Raw genomic sequence first — 19,394 nt, 5'->3', positions numbered from 1 at the left:
GATGTTTCATCTATTTTTTGCTGCATTTGTCTCTATATTCATATATTATCTCGGGCATACGTATGCGTATATTTATATATCTATACACATATATTAAATATGTATGTGTATATATATTTATATATCGATAATCTTTCCCTAGATACGAGTGTACGTGTGCGTTTCTGCGTGTGTGTGTACATATAATATGCATACATTTTTCACTCGGGAATATTAAAAGGAACGCATTTGTCGTTAGTAGCGCAGTTGGACAAAGATTTTTCGCTTCACTTGACTCCTTTTTTTTTTATAGTCATTCAGACGTTCCTTCAATTATTTATTACTTAATGCAATTCGACAATTTAGAATCATGCATTTTCAATCTTTTTTTTTTATTGTTTGCTGTTCGTCGAAATTCGTTCTCGAGCCTAGTTAGAGTGTAACTGGCCGAAATATTTGTGAAGCAGAAATAACATTGCACGGAGGGGTCTTCCAAGTAGCCCGGGGAAACGCAATCAAGTGAAAGATATATACGTATGGTCAGACGTATGCTCCCCAGCCGCGCCCGTATTATATATATACATGCACACCAGTTTACATTTTACGATTATTGTTTTCCATCTTGCTGCAGCCAGGTTTTTTATGTTTTAAGTCACTGTTTAGCACTCCGTGGTTGCGATAGTGAAAACGGAACAGCGGAAAACAGCTTAGACGACGTTGCTTTCCTCTATCCTTTACACGTACAGATTTTTGTTAACGCAAATACTTCAGGTCTAGTCGTTATGCTGAATGGCCCGCTGAGAAGAGGGCTTCCGTAATTGATTCACAAATTAAACGCGATTTGTTCTATACAGAGAAAAAGATCAATTGGTATTTGACGATAATCTCTCAAATTTGATTGTACAAATATTGAAATAGTTTTCCTTTTCCAGAATTAAATACGAACGAATGGCTTTGAAAAATTTGCGAATCAATCGATCCTCGTTTATAGGCACGCTCCTTGCACAGAAAGTGTTGGGAATGACCCAAAAAAAAACAGAAAAGAACACAAGTAATTAGGAGCAAAAAACGAGAAAGATCAGTCACAGACTCACGGGCGGAAAGTGAATACGAGCCCATTCGAATCTCGCGAATTCTTTCGATAAATTCGATGTATCATTGTCGTGTCGTCGTACGATCACGGTAAAAGCAAGCCGACGATCGACTTGCTTTTGATGTCGATACAGAATTAGAAAAAGAAAATCCAATTACAAAGTAGAGTACATGTCTCGACTCATGATAAAGAAATAGGGAATGATCAGTTTGAAAATGAAAAGTTCTACTGCAAATTTTCCTCATAACCCGATCTGCGCGAACAATCGACACCACCCAATCAATTCGACGTTAAATTAGAAATTGGAATAGAAGTCAACCGGTGCGATCGATTTATTGCTGACGATCGATTGTTCGCGCACCAGTAGCAATTAATTAATATTCGTATACGGTCCGATTTTTTTAGAGCATGTAATGTGAATATGCTCTAACATTGAACTGAGTTTGAATGTGCGTGTCCAATGATTTTTAAAGGTGTGTACGTGACGCGTGTGAGTGAGAGGGCGGAGGGCAAGACAGGCCTTGTCTCCGCTCTCGTTGCGTGCCCGATGTGCGAAACGGTGCGTGCACTTGTGACGAATGACTGCCGTGGAACACTGTTGAGAGTTGATTTTTTTCCTCCTTCTCCTTTATGAAACTATCGTACGCGAACATCCACGGATGGGGATGAAAAGTTATAAAAGTGTCTGGCACATTTTCTTTCAGTTACTGGACACCCTCCCGGTGTGCCAAGATTTTAATCGACAAGTGTGCAACCGTCCCGCCTGCAAGTTTATCCATCTCAGTGACGGTGAGTTTGAGCCAACCGCTTGGCCGTTTCCCTCGTAGGAACTTCCCTCGAAACTGATGCTTTCTTGTTTTCTTCTTGCGCCTCTTATATTGATTTCGTTCCTCCTTTTATTTTGTACAATATTTCCTCAATACTCGGGATATTGTTTCACGTTTCGCTGAGACTCGGATCTAATTTTCAATGATACAGATCAGTGAGTATTATTATATAGCATCGTAGAGAATTATTTTATGAGAATTAACGAATGCAAAGAATCTGACAAATGAAATGTGACAATCGGCTTAAATATTTCTCATTCATTTATTTCTAGTGTCGTTGTAATGTGTTAGAAATCTTGTTATGATAGATTCATTTATTTCCATCTTTAATAACAAATTCTGTCTGGCCAACGTAAATACATTTGCACTTCGCGGCCATTTTCCAGTTGACGACCACGCATTCACCGCAAAACAATCATGCTTCCAATATGCGGTGGATGACAAATCTATTGGTCACCGCTGTTTCGAACTACATATACGCAGTATCGTCAAAGTTACAAATTGTTAGGCTAAATTCGCGGGTTGCACAGAAAAGTTCACTTCTGCTCGTTTCGTGAAATATCTGTTATTTGGGAGAAAATTGTATTTATTAAGATTTTTTTCTATTTCAAGGAGACTTTCACAAAATAGGATTTTCACGTTCAACAGTGTAGTAAATGCCCCAATTTTTACTTGGTTCTTTTTCTTATGCCAGTGAGGAGAAATCATGATTAGACTTTAGGATAAAATATTTCTGATACCAGATTAAAAAATGTGTTTTAAATAACAGTTTCATGTATCATTTAAATATTCCAATGCTTTGTACATTTTTTATATTTTGTATACATTATATGCCGTGTTCATATTTTTTGCACATCTTTCTTCTAAATGCATAAAATTTGCAGTCTCGTCATGACGTGAACAGAAATTGGGATATTTACTGTATTGCATGTTGATGTTATTTAGATTCTGTTTTCATATTATACATTCCCAAACATAGTACATATAACCACATCACGAAACACGGAAAAGTTGCTATATTTTATTTTTATTGTAGCACGTCAAATCGTGCTTAAACAAAATTCATTCATACGATTAACAATGAGTATTCATGTTCGAATTTTAAACATGATAATTCACCGATTTCATACATATATTAATTCGTATTGTATTATGCGAAACGTTCTTTGGAAGCTATTCATTCATGTTTCGTTGATGCAGAATAATACGAGGGATAAATGAATCAGTCTTTTATCAGATAACAATTATTGATTTTTACCACATCCGTTCGATTAAACAAATTGATAAAATTACTTTTGTTGTTTATCGTAATTCTATTATGTATTTGGCTCGTTTATAAAGCTATTCATTTTTGTCCGATATTGTTTTTCATGCACGTTCATCAATTGTCTGTTTCATACTTTCACAGTGTCTACATACCAAATTTTGTTAATTGAGAGAATTCCATATGAGGTTCATATAAGAGATGTAGTGTTAAATATCAAATTAAATACTGAAACGTAAATTAAGATTTTTTTTACCCTTGAAAAAATATATACCTACTCGTACATGTAATACATATTCTTGCACATCAAATACATTCCTTTTATGGATTTTTTCATTCCTGTTATTCTCAAGTTTTTCCATAAATGCATCAAATGCACAGTCTAATTATATTTCATCAGAACTGTGCCCTAAATAGAATTTTTACCGATGTTTTTTGCAAATATCCCGGAAACTAATGCCAAGCGGCAATAACAAGTATAGTTGCCTGTTTGTTGAGATTTGTTGAAATCCCGATTTCTCCAATACAGTTTCATTGACAGAGACATTTGCACTTTTGCAGGAAACGTAGAGGTGATCGAGAATCGCGTAACCGTGTGCAGGGACGCAGTGAAGGGCGCTTGCATGCGACCCCAGTGTAAATATTATCATATACCAGTCGCGTTGCCGCCGGCGCCCCTGATGGCGATCACATCACCTGCGACGCCTTAATTACTTCTCGTTGAGCGGATGCGGATGTGTATCACGGCGAGGCGAGCAGTAAGAACGGAAAGCCAGCCAGGAAAGTGAAAACAGGAACCGGAGTACGGAAAGGGACTTCTTTAATTAAAGGGAGGAAAAAGAGCCGAGCGAAAGTGAACAAAAGAGTAACAAAGTAATAAATAGGAAAAGGAACGACGAGCGAACAAACGAACGAGAGCTTCTCGAACACGCGTTTCGCCGGATCACGATTGGATCTGTGATCGTCTCGTCGAGGAAAATCGAAGGGGGAAAGAAAGACGGGGTGGCTCAACAGGAACACGTGTTCTAATGTTCTCATCCTCGTCGTTTTCTTCTTCTCCGTCGTCGTCGTCGTCGTCATATACCTACTCGTACATGTAATACATATTCTTGCACATCAAATACATTCCTTTACATAAATTCATCAAATGCACAGTCTAATTATTTTTCATCAGAACTGCCCTAAACAGAATTTTTACCGATGTTTTTTGCAAATATCCCGGAAACTAATGCCAAGCGGCAATAACAAGTATAGTTGCCTGTTTGTTGAGATTTGTTGAAATCCCGATTTCTCCAATACAGTTTCATTGACAGAGACATTTGCACTTTTGCAGGAAACGTAGAGGTGATCGAGAATCGCGTAACCGTGTGCAGGGACGCAGTGAAGGGCGCTTGCATGCGACCCCAGTGTAAATATTATCATATACCAGTCGCGTTGCCGCCGGCGCCCCTGATGGCGATCACATCACCTGCGACGCCTTAATTACTTCTCGTTGAGCGGATGCGGATGTGTATCACGGCGAGGCGAGCAGTAAGAACGGAAAGCCAGCCAGGAAAGTGAAAACAGGAACCGGAGTACGGAAAGGGACTTCTTTAATTAAAGGGAGGAAAAAGAGCCGAGCGAAAGTGAACAAAAGAGTAACAAAGTAATAAATAGGAAAAGGAACGACGAGCGAACAAACGAACGAGAGCTTCTCGAACACGCGTTTCGCCGGATCACGATTGGATCTGTGATCGTCTCGTCGAGGAAAATCGAAGGGGGAAAGAAAGACGGGGTGGCTCAACAGGAACACGTGTTCTAATGTTCTCATCCTCGTCGTTTTCTTCTTCTCCGTCGTCGTCGTCGTCGTCATCACTGACATCGAAGGACTGACTCGATTCTATTTCATGCTCCTCCGTGAATCCCCTCCGCGCGTTCTCGTCGAGCCAGTGATAGGAATCGGGAGATAAAGCAAGCGCATCGAAACGCGGATCAAAGAGAAAGAGAAGGATGGAGGAAAGGAATCGTTGCATGTCGTCGTTTCGACGGTTCAGGGGAGGAATCGGAGCGGATCCGTTCCACTGTCCCTTTGCTTTCTCTCTGCCCTCGTGTCGTCCCTTGAAGACCGAAGAGAAAAAGCGAGTTCGCGAACGCCAAATCCGTTCCATCAGTTTTGTTCTTATCGAAAATTCGATCAACTATAAATTTCTTAACTAACTGAATAGCAGCTTTCTCCTCGCGTTACCATTATTTCCGATCTATGTTTCATGACTGTTACTAAATTCTGTTTCATAATGTTATAAAAAATGTTCATGGCATAATAGATTCGTGCGGATTGAGAAGAATTTTTTATTGGAAGCATCGAGCAATCGTCGAAATTAGAGATCAACCAGGTCAGTGCACGAGGTCTTCCTTAATCCCATCCTTCTCTACATTTTCCTTCGCATAATTTTCCTTGTATCCTAAAATCTGACGCGTACTGACCGAGCAGGTTTTGTTTTAAAAATATTTTCCGTCATTCAATATCGATTCATCTTTATATCATTTTATTTCCGAATACTTTAGTTAACTTCGACTGTCTTAGCCGATCTGAAGTTCCTATATTCTTGCACGTGATCACTGAAATAAGCAGGAAAGTACTAAAAGGAAAATCATTAAAAAATATTATTAGGAAACGCGAGGGGAACGCGACTGATATTAAATTTTGGGTACGGTTAAATGTACGTACTCATATATTATACACTTTACTGTGGATACAGAGCAAAATGTTAGTACGATTGTACGATCTCACAGGAATAGAATATTCTATGTTATTCAATCTGTGAATCCCTGCACGCTTGAGGCAGTTCGCGGCGCACCACCGGTAGGCTGACTGAAATCATTGAATCATTCACCTAACCCGTTTGATGTTGCTAATAGTTTAGGCGTTTTATAGATTCTCTAAATAAATTGATGAGAGAAGTAAAAATAATGAATTATAATTGACATTTATAAGAAAAGTCTGTTACAATAATTTAGAATTTATATATAAATATAATGTTACTTTAATTTAGTAAAAGAAAAAACAATATTTTTCTGAATTATATGATGAATTTCAATAAAGCTTAAATATTATTAACATCACAGGGGTCGACGACAAGTCTAATAGGAAGAATCAGCTCGTTTAATGAACTTCAAGGGATGTACACATAGAAAAGAACAAGGACAAAGCTGACTCGCGCATACATATAACGAATAATGAAATTTTTTATACTCGTATATATACCAAAAAGAAATTCAATGATATTTTCTTTTTACATCGATATAAATCGCGCGCGTGCACCCACGTTTAAATTGACTAATCAAGCGTGCGTGCACGCCGCGCCGGGAGGTATTGATTTCGTGAAGAAATAAGGCGTAAAGGAGAATGAAAGTCAAGCAAACCAGGGGAAACGAACGACGCGAGAGTGAGATATTGAGAACAGGAGAATATGTGTAGAACAGGAATCGATCGTGGATCGAACGACGAAACGATACATACACATTACACACATTATATATATATATAAATATATACATAAACAAAAAAAGAAAAAAATAATGTTTCCTTCCGGGGAAGGAACGAAAAAGCCTTATGACGTGGTTTCCGGCGACTCTTGCGTGTGAAACTTTCGATAACGTTCTCCATTCATTTCTCCCCTACTTTTTTACCTTATATCTCCATTTCGCGAAGAGACGCGCCGAAAATCTACACATTCTTAGGCGACTAAACGCTATTTAATTATTAACACCACGACAAATGTATATGACAAATATATATATACATATTATATAAAAAATTATATTTAATTAAAAGGTAATAAGATTTTCAAGAGGACGGAGTAATGTTGAACCGAGGCAGGAGAAAACAATGGGGAAAGAAAAATGAGATGAACAAAAGCGTTAGGAGATAGATAAATTGAAAGAGAGAATGATTGATCGATTGACTGAGTGAGTGAGTGACTGACAGAACGAGAGGAAGGAGGACAGGGGCAGTTAAATTATAGTAATAGGGAGAAGGTGACACGGGAGAAAAGAAGAATGTAATATCAGTTTTTATATCGATCGCTGCTCGCGAAGTGACGAGTCCGATGTAATACACTCTTCGATTGTTACGTTTCTTTCAATTCCGTAGCATCTGCCTTTCGAAATCTTCATTATTTCGATAAGAACTGTACGAGTTCGCCTGTGCCCACTGCATCGACTGATTTATCGGGACGAACGCAACGATCGATCAATCAATTAGTATCGTCTTTCACGGTACCGCGCGAAGGACCCCACCGTCGACAAGTCTAATATCGTTGTTCTTACAATTTTTTACGCATTACCAAAACGCCTTCGCCCCCATTTGTCATTCACGAAATTAATTATGTCGTTCTCTTTTTTATTATTTACATATATCCGTAGGAACGTTATCACTGTACGAACAGTACTAATATATAATTCTACTTCCAATATACACACGTGACTCTCTTTTTTTTATTTCAATGATATTGTACGATTTTATTATTTTTTTTAGAGTAGCAATCGAGATGAAAATGACAAGAAATTAGTGCAATCAGCGGGAACGTAGCAGCAAACAGAACTATTCGTGTAGGGGTATTATTACCGTGTATTCCTCTCTGCCAAGGAGTTAATGTGAAAATGCTAGGAGAAACTAGGTAAACTGTCTCACGACTATGAATGAAGTATTTATTCTGTCGATTATTAATTGGAACCGTGCGAGTTTTATTTCTCTCGAGATCGAAAATCCCGTGTTACATAGACATTTTTCTACATATACACATAGTTGACGTGTACTACTACAACTATTATTATTAAGCTACCGTTAATTTTCTCGTTACTTCCTCTATTTCAAATTCAATTACGTTTAAAGTGAAAACTACAAAATAAAAGAACATGACCGTCCAGGAAAGGCTTTCACCTACTTTCCCGACCAAACCGTTCATTCAAAGTGCGGGCCAGTTCATTTGACGATCCCTCGGATTAATAAACGATCGGATGATGCGAAACGCGATGTTGAGCTAGTCATTACGTGTATCCGCGGTGGACCAGGGTCCTTTGCGCGCTTTCTCCACGCTTTCTCAAGTAGAACATAGAAATGACACTCGACATACACACGTAAACAAACGAACACGTCTGATTTCGTGCAGACACTCCACCCAGCGTGACAGTCGCGTCGTTTGTTTTTCCCAAAATATATATATTTTTTTTTAATTCAATTGATCAATCGAACAGTGTCGATGTCGACTTATTTCGTCGTTTCTTTTTAATTAGCTCGACTTTACCAGATCACATCGACCTTAAGGACGGGTTACTAGCAACACTTATTTAAACGGATATAAATGTAAAAAAAAGTACTCTTAATTGAAAGGATAAGCGTATTATAATAATATAGGTTATTAACGGGATATTAAAACTATTATTGAATACAAAAGTGAAAAAGGCAAAAATATTGAACCAGTGATTTAAACGATTAAGTATAAATGTTCCTGTACAGCATTTAAGGATCAAATGACACACACACACACACATACACGTGTAAACAGAAGAGAGGAAAGAAATACGAGCATAGGGACGAAAACGAGGAGAGAAATCAATCGAAATATAGACATACGTATATAAATATGTACACACAAAAGTCTGTATTTATTTTCGTTAATTTTCATTCGTTTTTATTCTCTTCTTATTCGACTTCTTTGTTGCCATTGGTATTAGAGGGGAAAGATTCGCGGACGAGTGAGTCCGGCACTTGTAAATTACTCATGTATATAGGATAGAAAAACGTTACTTACTGCTGTGAGAGAAACAGAAAGCAAAAGGAGAAGCAAGTCACAGAATACTGAGAATTTTTAGATCGTTAGACCGATACGTCTACGCGAACGTGATATATACATACATACATTACATACATACATACATACATATACATAGTGAAATAATCTTTCTTTTTGTTTCTGTAGCGCTCGGGTTCAGTTAGGTGAAAGTATTTCTTTTTTTTTCTTTATTAGTTCGAATGTCGATTCCAATCATTTGTTATCGAGATTCTAGTCATACAATAAAATAATCGTATGGTTTTAGCCCTCTCCGTTTTACAATGAACATCCATTCGAACTCGTCTGCCCACCTACGACGCATTCTATTTTCGTTTATTTTTCTTCGTGCAAGAAACGTTCGATGGATAAGTTGATACGACGAGGAAGGTCGAAGGAAATTGATAATAGACGAACGAGTTCCTCCGTGCCCGCATCTAGCATATGTACATATATATAAAAGATTAGGTATAAAAGGGAAATAAAAATGAGAACTATGTACGTATGGTGTATCGTGTACATGTATAAAAATAAGTACAATAATTAAAAGAAAAAAAAAACGACAAAAACACGAATGTCCATTTAAGTGGTTCAGTAGCGCCGCGATTTAAGACGACGAGATGTTCTCCATTGTGATTGTGATCCTATCAGTAGGCAGTCTTTTGCAAACAATTTTTCTGTTCAGAATGACGGTAACGATGCCATACTTTCTTAAATGCAGTCAAATCGAGAGTCATAGGTCGTTAGAGGTCTTTTTGATAATAGTCCGAGGGGAACGTTTAAACGTAAATTCGTCCCGATCGCTGCCAGTCTTACGCAGAAACTTTATCTTTTCGTTCCATTTCAAGCGTCCAGAGCGAAACATTTGTCCACCTTCTGTAACTAAGAGAGAGAGAGAGAGAATGAGAGAGAGTGAGAGAGAGATACTGGGAGAGAGAATGAGAAAACAGAAGGAACCATGGGTAGAGTCGTTCCCATCAAAGACTAGAGTTGATCAACGAATTTTATGATTTCTCAGATCGGTCAGGCGTGCAATTTTTGAACCAGCCGACGATATAGTTAGCGAACAAAAAATGAAAAATAGAAAAAACAGAAATCAGCGAAAAGCCGTCTTTCCCTTCGATACCAAGCGTTCTTAACGAATACACCAAGTATTAGAAGTATGTACATACATAATAACGAATCGTGGCGAAAACCGTAGTAATGAAAGGGAGACAGAGAAATGAGAAATAGTAACGTAAAGTGCTAATACTTTGTTATCGTGAGCGCTGACAACAAGCCGTTCTGACAAAACAAAAAGAAAGATGAGAAAAATTAGTAATTATAATGAAAAAGCAACATATGTGTATATACTTGTAGAGATAAGAGATTACAATGTTAAAAAAGAATGATAGAAGTGGGAGATGAAAGTGAAGGCGAGAAAGTTAACGAGGAAATACTAAGAGTAAAACGATGATACATACGACGAATTCACTGAAGTTTGAGCTTCTCAACTTGAGTCAAGGGATTTAGCTACTGCAGCAAGCAATCACAAAGCGGTATATAAAACAGATTATTTGTAAAAGCAAGCAAAGAATTCGCTCGCGCTGAACGCTTTGTCGTCCAAGGCAATGTGATTGATTCTCCCGCGTTCCTACGAAGAACCGACAATTAAAACGGTAGTCGCAAGTCTCGTCTGACGACGACGGGTTCATAGAACGATTTATATATGCTGTCGCTTTAAAGAAACATTGAACGCTGCTTCGCGTGGTCGACGGATATACCTGATCCCCACGATTAGTGTCGAGCAATTGTCAAATTCCAGTATTTTTATTTGACATAGATTGATTTTCAAATTGTATTACAAATGATCTAATCGAAATATATTTATTATTTCAAATCTTTCAGTCAATTAAAATTTTCATTCATATAAATCAGTCAATGATTGCATTAATACTGACGATTTTTTTTGGACAAACATCATTATAAAACATTTTTAATAGTTATCGTATCGCGACATTAAATTTATTTAGAAAGATCGGAAATTAAGTAAAAATAATTTGCCACAATTGCTACCTCTGCTAATCGTGGGTTCCGCCGTTCGATTAGTCGCAAAACGTACTGCTCGCGTGTAACCTACCTATTAGCTTCTCGCGCACAACGCATTTTTTACTCTAGCGAGGAAACGGCCACGTTCGCCGTGCAGGAAGACGAGGAACGCGATTAGCAAGTGAGCGAACGTAAGAACGCTCGTCGCGAGACGCGAATGAGAATGGACGAGCCTTCGAAACTTGTCAAACGAGCGAGAGGAACGGAGATCGATGAAAATTCAGAGACACAGGGAACGTGAAGGAACACGGTCTCGCTCTGCAGAGAGGAAGTAGTCGTTTCCGAAAATTCGGTGCGCGTACTAGTCGTAACGAGAGCGTGCGGCCGGATGTTCGGATATTTTTCCGCGCATTTAATCGGATTGTCTACCGTCGACTGAGCCGAGCCTCATCCGAAATCACCGACACGAACGTCCAATCGGATTTGTTCGGATAACCCGTCCACAACTCGTGGAACGCGAATGGTTATCGTTGCCATTAGCCCACGTTGAGAAACGCGTTACTGATTGAAAGGATTCGATGTAAAAAAAAAAAAAAGGGAAGAGAGAATAACGAATAGAATGGTCGAAACTATGAGCGAATATAGAGAGACGGAGAATAAAATCGTATAAAAAATAGAAATTGAAAATGAAGAACGAAACGATATAGTGCTGGTGGCGTACCGAAATAAAATACACTACTGACCGTCCACACCAGGGACAAGCTTGTCCATCAATCGACGAGAGGAATAAAAAGAATTAAAAGTAATGAACATAGAGTGGAGCATTGATGACAGAAGGCACTGCAGAATTTGTATGAAATCTGCATCGGTCGTGAAGACAAAAGGTGAAAAGGAAACATCCGAACGGACTTTAGTTCTCTAGGCCAACATCTTTGCAATCTCGGGTCGAGAACCGATGCCTGTTTTGATCAGGGCGTCGGGCGTACACGCTTCTCAGTACATTAGAATAATTAAATATAGTAGGATTACAGAAGCAGAACGAAATATATATATGAATATATATATATATAATAATAATGATATAATATATTTTTGACTTTTATTCTACATTAACTCGTAAGCGGATCGTGTACGACATAGAGTGGAGCATTGATGACAGAAGGCACTGCAGAATTTGTATGAAATCTGCATCGGTCGTGAAGACAAAAGGTGAAAAGGAAACATCCGAACGGACTTTAGTTCTCTAGGCCAACATCTTTGCAATCTCGGGTCGAGAACCGATGCCTGTTTTGATCAGGGCGTCGGGCGTACACGCTTCTCAGTACATTAGAATAATTAAATATAGTAGGATTACAGAAGCAGAACGAAATATATATATGAATATATATATATATAATAATAATGATATAATATATTTTTGACTTTTATTCTACATTAACTTGTAAGCGGATCGTGTACGACGTAGTATTTACTCCTAAGACAACGGACAAGCCTCCTTGGTCGCAATTTATACTAACCCTGACTAGTTCGATCGACGATATTCAACATCGAGACGTCGCGCTGGAGAAAGGCGAAGGGATGAAATACAGATAGAAATTATTGAAAGATCGTGAGATTGTCGGAGAAACGGAATGTGAAATGAAGAACGACGAGGACGGATATACCGTGTTACTCTGCAGAGCGAGATGTTTCCTTTAATACGACGTCGTTTGCACGAGGCGTTTATCTTGTCGGAGGACGAAAATTGACAGGATGAATGAACCGAGGTGTTGAACGTGGTTCAAGGAGTATGAAATACTAAATAAAACTGAATTTTTACGTTACACAGCCTCACGCGTATCTATCTACATGCGTACATCTTACAGACACACATACACACAGATACACATAAGTAAAGTGAATTAAAATCGAGACGAGAATTATGGAACTAACAAGAAGGGAAAGAGAAAGTGCATCGAAACATTCCTGGATTTCAATTTCAATAGCAACGGAGGAAAAATTGTCTAGTTAAGACATATACACATAACACGCAGTACACGCACACGCACACGACACCGTGAACTTGAACTGTCTAGATAAACGAGCAACTGGAACGATAACGAAACGTACTAAACGCGTTCAACATCGGTAGCTTTGATATTTAAGAAAACGTATGACAAACTAAAACGAAGGAGTGAAAGATGATAAACGACGAAATAATTAACTACTTTTCTCGAATTAAGCTAACGAAAATTAAATAGTATTTTTCGAGTTAGAATTATTAGAAACGAAGAACCTAGCGATTAAACGTAGTAGACTCTTAGCGATTCTTAGCCGATAGTGTCGAGACGAAAATGAACACTTTTATCAAGTTCGATTAATCGCATGTTAGTAGTTATTCCAAGCCTAAAACGCCTAGTAAAGCTCCGTGTAGTGTTTATGATAGTGGACTTTTAATCCATCGCGCGGCCGCCCGCCGTTTCTCCTTACGAAGACGGACGAGCAAAATGATCATTCAATGATGAGTGAAGAGAAGAACTTCTACCCGTTTAACCGAATAGTTCCTTTGACAAAGATTATTATGCCCAGTGCAATGAAAAATATCCAACCAGTCAGTCTCCTTGTCAGGTTTCACCACCTGTCCTCGTTTCCTTTTTATTTTTCATCTTATCAATTTTACTTTCCAGTACACTTTCGTTCCCGTTTCACCCCCTCCCCTACCTTTCCATTCCGTCTATTTCTCTTTCTTATCTTGGTTTTAAAGAAACTCGCGAAAAGTAATCGAAGATGGTGATTGATCTCGCGCTAAGTAACGCTTAGTGTTTAAATATAAAAATACTATTAACAGAAAACGTATTCTCTAAATAATGAGCAAGCAAACGAATGAAAAAGATGCTAAATAATTACACATACATAAAGGATTTAGATGACGTAGAGTATTTAAACGAGAAAAAAATAAATTGAGTAATAAAATAAAACTAACGAGAGAGAAAAAAATGGTTAGAAACTACTTACGAAAAGGAAAACAACTCATCTCAAACCGATTGCTTCCATCGATATACTTTCTTCGTCCGCAGACGAAGGCTAGAAGCACCGCGAGGACATAGCCGACTATACTTTACTCCCCGGTGCAAAATTTCTACAGACATCACGCATTAAACTAGGAAAAGAGTAACCAAACGGAAACACATGATACACATACGTATAATCGTCCCGTTCTTAACGCGATGGCAAAACAAGAGATTATAGGAAGGACATTCATTTTAGGAACATGTATTTTGAAGCTTCGAAGATGAGTGAAACGAGAAAATATGGACACCCTTTCCCCTTGGTCCTCGTATCCCGAAACCCATTTAACTCAGCTAACTAACCACGATCTTCGTTACGAATGAAGAATGAAATGGAAAGACTCGAATCCTCGTTCGTCGAAGTGAACGCGACAAGAGTTCCGAGCTCCCCTTGTGCTTGTTCTGTGGTAGCAATGTAGGAACAGAAAAGGAACTGTACTATCGCCCCCAATGTTTAGAAACTCACTCGAGAAAAAAGAAATTAACGAAGTCGACCTCTCGGGATCTCGCGCACCGATCCCGGACCTACGAACAGTCAGCCCAAAACGATGATGAATCCATGTAATTGATCGATTCTGATTATTACCGAGCCCTTCAATCTGCCGCTCGATCGTTTCCAAGAGCGTTCACTTTTTAGGGAAATCTGAAGCGCGCTGATATTTTCCCCCTCGCTTCACGTGTATAAGCTTAATGCGCTTAACGCGAAACGCTTTCTCTACAGTCCCTTTTTAATCTACACGGTGTACACAATGAAATACACGTATTATACAGACAAAATCTCACACACGGGTATACACGAGTATATATACATATATATATTATATGTATTAGTAATAGTTGGTAGGTGTTCTTGATCATTTTTAATACATAAGCGAACGCGCACGCCTGAGCTACGCTACGATTAGAGGATGTCATTGATATATTATATCTATATGTACGTGTATATTAATCGCCCAGGTGTTTAGATACTCTTTAGGGATATAGATAGGTCCGCTTAGAACGTTGCACCGGTATCACTTTTGCTGATTGCTTGTTTCGATGACCCAGTTTCGTATCGGGGCTCCACTTATAATATCGTTGCTGTGTTAAATATGTTCTTCGATACAACCGATTTTCTGGGATCCATTGCGATCATTAGTTACGTTTAAAACTATTCCAGCGAAATTGTCGATTACACGTATGTCTTCTATTGTAGAAACTTCTAATGCGTTGGTTCAGTTGAATTCATACTTACGAATTAGCAAAATTCAAGTTAAAAGTGAATCGAATAATTCTAGTTGGGTTACGAACAAACAGCGAAATTGTAATTGGCGGTCTAAGAATTTTTTGTAATCGCAAATAATTGAAAGCCAACGTATTTAGCAGTTGTACGTTAGAGAAACATGTTCTCGTGATTGTAGTGATGATAATAATGATATAGGTCCCAGACAGGACTCGCAGCTTAGCTTTAGCCACTAAGATACCATATATACATATATACCTACTGTTCTCTTAGAAAATGAAACGCGACTATACAAGCGCTTGCAGCGTAATCCGAGCGAAGAATAGGTTCCTAGCTGGTAAAGTTCCTCGAGCGAAATTTCACCGTAGTTGAACGTCGCTTCGCTTTCTTTCGTCTAGTGCGATCGCTTTTTTCTTCGATTCGTAATTCGAAAGGGTTGCTCCTTCAGCGATCGTCGCAGACGATCGATCAGGAGAGAGAAGGGTAATTGGAACGTTTTTAACTCGACAACGATGCGATCTGGGCGCTCGACTCGTCGCATCACGAGAGAACACTTCTGTTCGAAACAGTCTTTCCCTGGGTTTCTCTCAAATTCAGTTGGACAACTGATCGAAAGGGTAAAAATTGAAGACATTGATGTTACTTGATTTTCCGCAGTGTGTATAGCGAGAGTATGACGAAACGCCTGCATAGCTTCGAGAAATAGAATTAATATTCGATGTGTGTTACGATCACTGTACCTCGTTGTAATACTTCAAAAGAATGGCTTGATCTCCTCTGTCCATAATCCCCGGCCCCCGTCGTGTCCTACCGGCATAATTAACGAAACACGGTCGCCCCTACGCCCCCCCCCCTTGACTACAAGTTTTCAAAAACATGAATCGAACAAAAAAAAAATCAGCGAGAATCAGAGAGAATAAAACGTTTCTCGAATAGCATGAATAGAGAAAACGAAGGAAAGAAGCTAATCAACAGACATAAAACGAAAAAAAAAAAACAAAAAAAAAGAATCAATGAACGCGTAAATATCTAAATTAATAAAAAAAATTCAATCTATTGGGTATCCGCGATATTGTAAACGAGCATCACACGAAAAGAAGAAAATGAAAAACAAACGAAACGAAGATTATTACGTAATATAATATATATATATATAAATATATACTTTTAAGGTAATGAATTTATAAAGGTATNGAGAGAGAGAAAAATTGCAGAACAACAAGAACAACAACAAAATAATATGATAATACAACATAACAACACAACACTATATATTGTAATCTTATTTTTCGAACATAGTAATGTAATGTAGAATATAATATATGTATTATATTATATATTATATATATTATATATAATATGATATTGTAATTGATCATTTCGTGTAGCGCCAACGGCCGGACGAAGTGTTTGGAATTATAAGAGAAACAAATGATGAACAAAAAAAAAAAAATGAAGAGAATGTGACGAGAGACCTAAAATACAATTAATTAAGGTGGGCCAGAAGCTTCGGCGAGTGCGGCCGAGTGGCGCGGGGTCACGGCACAAAACATATTTTTACCAAGGTTTTTCGAATGTTCAGTAACCCCCCGCGATTCCTAATAAACGAAAACATTAAGGAAAATGGAGAGAGTAAAGGAAAGGATGGTCATGTACCCGCGCGCCACCATTGCTTCCGCGCCGATTTTCTTAGCGTGCAGCCGTCGATCAGTCGTCGTACGATCAGATTTCGTCAGGTGTTCGTCTGTGTTCAGAGTAATGAGTAGGCGGAATAAAGGGAAATGGTGTGACAAAAAAGGAGGACGGACGAACGTTGCGAATTTAAAAAAAGTATGTAATGCGATCGCGCAATGAATGCAATTGCTTAGCAAGTTTCATTCTACCAAGTTCGATCCTCGCATTGTTTCACACTGTAAATTAAGGTTCTCGAGGAAGAGTAACGTCCTCGTGTGACGACAGCAAGGTAAGAAATGGAAACGAAGGAAACAAGCGTTCGACGACCGAGCCACGGCGAACTTTCAATTGGTCCGGTCAGAGAATGGAACGATGTCAGCGCTTAGATAGTGACGAGAACACATAAACGTGATCAGTAGTGATCGATAAAGATGATAAAAACGATCAACGCGCGTAGCCCCCCAATGTACTGTCGTCGCCCCACTCGAATTTCATTCTCTGATCGCGATACATGCGTATCCTAATTTTTCAATTTGTCCACGAGAGGACGAAGAGTCGAGCAGAAGCGTGTACAGTCGGGGTGGTTGGTTACTATAATACGAATAAAAAAAACGAATGAAAGAAGAAGGAGAAGAAAAGTCAATTCCCCGATTCCCTTGCACCGTCATCGCTCACCTGTCCGAGAGTTCCAATAGTTTTCGGCACCCGACTCCCTACTTTTTTTAATACGCTCTCACGTACACTTTTAGAAGCTCCACGCACGTCGATTGGAAACGAACATCGGATCATGAGAATTAAATAAAAATGAAAATAAGCAGTCCAAGAGAGATGAGAGAGAAAGAAGATGAAACTAAAACAATGCGTTTTTTGTAATTGTTGAATAGAACCTTTTCGTATTCGACGACGACTTTTGTAATACACGAAGTTACTAATGCTAAGTTACGTTTTAACCGAATACATTTATGCTTCGGATATACATATTATATGTATATACATACATATACATATATACATATATTATATTATTATTATTATTGGCCATCGAGACACAATCGAGTGAGAGAAAAGCGAGAGATTAGAAAGAAAGGAGGAGAGCGAAAGAGAGAGAGAGAGAGAGAACAATATAATCGAAAATCTCATCATAGTCTCTACGATTTATAAATTACTACGACGACGTAGTAGACAATTCAGTTCTTTTCCCATTTTCCTATTTTCGTTTTGTTTCCTCTAAACAATTGTTATATTTCAATGTTTTGTTGTGCGAATATGCTGGCATGTTGAATTCTGTTGGGTAAAGAACTACCTACGAGGCAGGTTAATTATCTGTTTTCTGCGAGGCACAATCTGCTCGTGACGGATTTATAATGAGATCTCTATCATTCTCTGCGTTTCGTTATAATTTATTTGCCTTCCATTTTCTCCGTGTGGGACGGCATGAAATAAAACGTTGTGCCTTGTAATTTATTTCATTCAGTTTTTTGTTAATATGTATTCGATCATAACGAAGGATGTAAACGAGGAAGAGAAAAAAATTCGTGCATTAAACATAAATATGAAAAGCGTTTGAGTATGAGTGTTGTAATGCATGAGGCACTACGAGCAACTTGCGCATCCTTTTTAATAGAAAAAAGTGGAATTGAAGGAAGACGACAGAGAGAGAGAGAGAGAGAGAGAGAGAGAGAGAGAGAGAGAGGAAAAACTGTGTACGGTTTAGGAGAAAATCAACATTGTGATGTTTATTGATCAAATATATCCGAAAAAAGAAAAAAGTGAAAAAAAAAGAAAAAAGAGGAAGCCCACTGGTTGAGGCCCTACATTTCTGACTACACTATAAATAATAAATATAATATAAAATTTATATTAGCCACTTTTTTTATATCCTTCATTTAATATCCTCTATAATTTTTTCCTTTATTCTAACAATTTTTCTTACAAAATGAAAATGTTGCTTATTCGAATAATCAGTATAATATTTCTAATGGTGTATCGGGTATTTGATATTTCCTTGTGCACAACTACAGACAGACATTTAGCATCAGAACGCCTTTGGATGGAAATGTATAATAACACCATTNTAATTTTGAAATAGAAGTTAATTCTATATAGATATGATATGCTTTTTCCAAGAATCATATCTGTTTAATATCAGCTTACGGTCTTCTCGGAATATCATTTGTTCAGAAAAATTGGTTCTACAAAGAAATTAAAAAATAAATTCCTCAATCTACTGTTGAACGAAATATTGCTAAATCAATAAATCGTTTTTCATGACATTTAATATTCCGTATTTATAAATTGCACGCAAGGCAACAACGACTGGATTGGTGCAACGTAGCCGATGCAGCATAATCCGACCAATTGAACGTAATTGTGCGCCAGTCGACTCGCGATCCATCTCGCTGCTACACACCTCGGTGTACGGGTCTGCGATTTAATGGAAGTGCATTGAT

General features: G+C 38.2%; 1 protein-coding gene across 1 annotated transcript in view; it reads left to right on the top strand.

Moving 5' to 3' along the window:
* LOC108622468 (zinc finger CCCH domain-containing protein 28-like) overlaps positions 1–4,237 on the top strand; it is a 12,453-nt gene extending 8,216 nt beyond the window's left edge. Inside the window, exons 2-3 of the mRNA XM_018020374.2 lie at positions 1,777–1,861; positions 3,725–4,237. Coding sequence (XP_017875863.1) covers positions 1,777–1,861; positions 3,725–3,873 — 234 coding nt within the window. The 3' untranslated portion in view covers positions 3,874–4,237. The remainder of the gene's footprint in view (positions 1–1,776; positions 1,862–3,724) is intronic.
* The last annotated feature ends 15,157 nt before the right edge of the window (positions 4,238–19,394 follow it).

Source organism: Ceratina calcarata, unplaced genomic scaffold, assembly GCF_001652005.2.
Source record: "Ceratina calcarata isolate Rehan_Ccalc_2016 unplaced genomic scaffold, ASM165200v1 scaffold223.2, whole genome shotgun sequence".
Lineage (NCBI taxonomy): Eukaryota > Metazoa > Arthropoda > Insecta > Hymenoptera > Apidae > Ceratina > Ceratina calcarata.
The sequence above is the reverse complement of the archived record's forward strand: the minus strand, read 5'-3'. Positions and strand labels throughout refer to the sequence as shown.